At 49.9% G+C, this 3892-nt stretch overlaps 1 protein-coding gene across 1 annotated transcript in view; it reads left to right on the forward strand.

The window, feature by feature from the left end:
* The window catches only part of GINS1 (GINS complex subunit 1 (Psf1 homolog)), an 11178-nt gene extending 7498 nt beyond the window's left edge, over positions 1-3680 (forward strand). Inside the window, exons 4-5 of the mRNA XM_010008623.1 lie at positions 3253-3327; positions 3612-3680. Of these exons, the coding sequence (XP_010006925.1) occupies positions 3253-3327; positions 3612-3680 (144 nt within the window). The remainder of the gene's footprint in view (positions 1-3252; positions 3328-3611) is intronic.
* Positions 3681-3892: the final 212 nt, after the last annotated feature.

The raw sequence follows: 3892 nt of genomic DNA on the forward strand, positions 1-3892 counted from the left end.
AGGGAGGAGTACAGAGAATTGGCCAGAGAAGCCAGAGAACAGGTTAGGAAAGCCAAAACACAGAGAGAATTTAATCTGGTCAGGGATGTCAAAGGCAACAAGAGAAGTTTCTACAGGTATGTCAGTGATAAGAAGACGACAAAGGAAAATGTGGGCTCTCTCCAGAAGGAAACTGGAGACCTGGCCATGCAGGACATGGAGAAGACTGAGGTACTCAATGACTTTTTCTCCTCACTGTACAAGAAGAGCAGATTCAAGACCATTTAAGGAACATGAAGGCACACGAGTCCATGGGACCCAACAGGATCCATCTGCAGCTCCTGAAGGAACTGGCTGATGAAGTTGCAAAACCTCTGTCCATCATATTTGAGAAGTTATGGCAGTCTGGAGAAATTCCTACTGACTGGAAAAGGGGAAACATAACCCCCATTTTCAAAAAGGGAAAAAAGGAAGACCCAGGGAACTACAGGCCAGTCAGACTCACCTCTGAGCCCAGCAAGATGATGGAGCGGATCCTCCTGAAGGCTCTGTTAAGGCAAATGGAAAATAAAGAGGTGACTGGTGATAGCCAATACAGTTTCACTAAGGGCAACTCCTGCCCAACAGATTTACTGGCCTTTTGCAGTGGTGTCACAGCATCAGTGGACAAAGGGAGAGCAACTGATGTCACCTACCTAGACCTGTGCAAAGCATTCAGTACTGTTCTGCACAACATCCTGGAAACTGGAACAATAACAGATTCCATGGATGGACCACTCGTTGGGTAAGGAGCTGGTTGGATGGTCCCATTCAGAGAGTTGGCTCAATGTCCAGATGGACACCAGTGACAAGTGCCCTTCCTCAGGGGTTGGTACTTGGACCAGTGCTATTTAACATCTTTGTCAGCAACATGGACAGTGGCATTGAGTGCATCCTCAGCAATTTTCTTCATGACACCAAACTGTGCAGTGTGGTTGACAAGAGGGAAGGAATGTCATCCAGAGGGACCTTGACAGGCTTGAGACATGGGCTTGTGCCCGCCTCATGAAGTTCAACAAGGCCAAGTGCAAGGTCCTTCACTTGTGTCAAGGCAATCCCAAACACAAATACAGGTTGGGTGGAGGATGAATCAAAAACAGCCCAGAGGAGCAGGGTGACGGTGGACAAGAAACTCGACACGAGCTGGTAATTTGTGCTTGCAGCCCAGAAAGCCGTGTCCTGAGCTGCATCAAAAGAAGTGTGGCCAGTAGGTCAAGGGAGGGGATTCTCCCCTTCTACTTGGCTCCCATGAGACCCCCACCTGGACTACTGTGTCCAGTTCTGTAGCGCCCAGCACAAGAAGGACATGGAGCTCATGGAGTGAGTCCAAGGGAGGGCTACAAAGATGCTAAAAGGGCTGGAGCACCTCTGCTAGGAAGACAGGCTGTCCAGGCATGAGAGTTGGGGCTGTTCAGCCTGGAGAAGAGAAGGTTCTAGGGAGACCTTATAGTGGCCTTTCAGTACCTGGAGGGGGCCTACAGGAAAGATGGGGAGAGGCTTTTTACAAGGGCATGTAGTAAGAGGACAAGGGTAATGGCCTAAACTGGAAGAGGACAGGTTTAGGTTAGACATTATGAAGAAATTCTTCACTATGAGGGTGGTTAGACACTATCACAGGTTTTCCAGAGAAGCTGTGGCGGCCCCATGTTCTGGTTTGGTCTGGTGGGGTTTTTGATAGTGGGGGAAAGGCCACAGGAGTGGCTCCAGTAAGAAACTGAGCAGCTCTCCTCACTCCAAAACCAGCCATGGAGCCATTAAAGAGACAATAGATGGGCCTCAGCAATTAATGTGAAATAACTCATATAACACCTGAGCAGAGAAGGAGGGGTAGAAGAGCTGTGCTGGAAGAGGAGGAGAGTGGTGCTGGGGAAGGAGAGCAGTGCTGGTGGTTGGTGAGGAAGAAGGGGAAGAAGGTGCTGAAGCAGAAGTTTCCCTGCAGTCCATGATGAGATGGCAGCTGTGCCCCTGCACTCATGGAGGAACGTGGTGAAACATTCCCTGAAGGTGCCAGGAGGGGTGAACTTGGCCAGTGGACTTGGATGTTGTGGCCAGAGGATTTGCTGCCAGTATGCAGCTTTGGAAGACCCCGGTGCCAGGGGAGGTGGCTGTTCCCGAAGCCCCTGTGACCCTGTGGGAAGCCCAGGCTGGAGCAGCTTCGGACCTCATGGGAAGGACTCATGAAGGAGAGGTTTGTGGAGGGCTCTCTCTCATGGGAAGGACCCTGTGGGGAAGCAGGGAAGGACTGTAAGGAATCCTTCCTGAGGAGGAGGGAGCAGCAAGAACCACCAGCTTGTGAACTGACTCTAAACCTCATCCCCTGTCCCCCTGTGCTGCTGGGGGGAAGGAGGGAAAGAAACCGGGAACAAAGGGATTTGGGCCCAGGAAGAAGGGAGGGGGTGGGGTAACATATGCAAGCCCTGGTCTGTGTTCTCTGTGTCCTGAGGATGTTTGATCAGTGTGAAATTAAGTTATTTTTTTCCCCAACTTGAGTTTGTTTTGCTCAAGACCTTTATCAGTGAAGAACCCTCCTTGTCCTTTGTCTCGACCCATGAGCTTTGTCCTCCTCCTCGCAGAGTGTGTGTGGGGGGGGAGTTGAGTGAGCAGCCATGGAGCTGTTCCTTTGTGGTCGTGTTGGGCCCAAACCACAACACCCCATCACTGGAAGTGTTCAGGGGCAGGTCGGACAGAGCTTTGAGCAACCTGGTCTAGTGGGCAGTGTCCCTGCCCATGCAGATGGGTTGGAACTAGATTAATGTTGAGGTCAAACCATTCTATGATTTTACACAATTGATAGAATAAAGTAAGAGCATGTGAGAAATCAGGAAGTAGCTGATGTTCTCTTTGAAAGAACATGTACCGACAATCAACCTGCTCCCTAAGACAGCTTCCCTCCTAACAGATTATTTTCTGGTATGTGCATGGAGGTTCTTCTGGAAATGCTGTTGCTTTTCCCCAGACCCTGTCTCCTGTGCTGCTCTTCCTCTAGTTTCTGTGGAGGGTTGGGCTGGTCTGCCTGCTGATGTTTCTTGCCCCAGGAAGTCCAGCCCCCAATCCACAGACTGAGGGATCAGTCCAGTCTTGTATTTCCAGGTCTTCACTGTACTGAGGCTCCAGCAGGCATGTAGAAATGTGTCCCTGCTTACAGTTCTGGGGCATGTGTTTTAAGTCAGCAGTGATGTCTAGTGTTTCCTATATGAGATGTGATGATCTGAGAGTTGTGTTCACACTTTGCAGGTGCGGTGTTTAAGAGACTATGGAGAATTTGAGATTGATGATGGTACCACTGTCCTGTTGAAGAAGAATAGCCAGGTATTCGTGACAAGAGTGTTTGGTCTGTTCTCTTCTTACTTCCTTTCCTTTCCACTCCCTGATATTCCCGCTTATCCAAGCTTCACAGCCTGTCACAGTTCCTGCACACAGGGCTCCCTGCACATGCTACAAGCTGCCTGCATGCCCAGGACTGTGGTTCAGCTCTGCCTGGTCTTGCACCACCATGCAGCAGATGCATAACACAACAAGCAGAGCTGGTTGTGTGCAGCAGCTATTCCAGTCTGCCTGGGTTTCAAGCAAAGTTTGTCTGTTTTTCTGTGCAGCACTTTTTACCCCGCTGGAAATGTGAACAGCTGATCAGACAAGGAGTTCTCGAGCACATTCTGTCATAAGCATGCAGGACAGGAGGGACCACAATGGAGACTCAACTGTGGTGGATGTGCAAGACTTAAGCACCTCAACATTTCTGCAGTGGACACCCTGCCATTTCTCTTAATGGCCTTTCATACCTGACATGAAGATCAGCCCTGATATAAAGTATGCAAACAGTACTGGCCAGCTCTTTATGACCAAAGGGTGCATACCGGTAATGTAGCAATCTTAG

The sequence above is a fragment of the Chaetura pelagica genome, unplaced genomic scaffold, assembly GCF_000747805.2.
Source record: "Chaetura pelagica isolate M959 unplaced genomic scaffold, ChaPel_1.0 scaffold350, whole genome shotgun sequence".
In the NCBI taxonomy this organism is placed as follows: Eukaryota; Metazoa; Chordata; class Aves; order Apodiformes; family Apodidae; genus Chaetura; species Chaetura pelagica.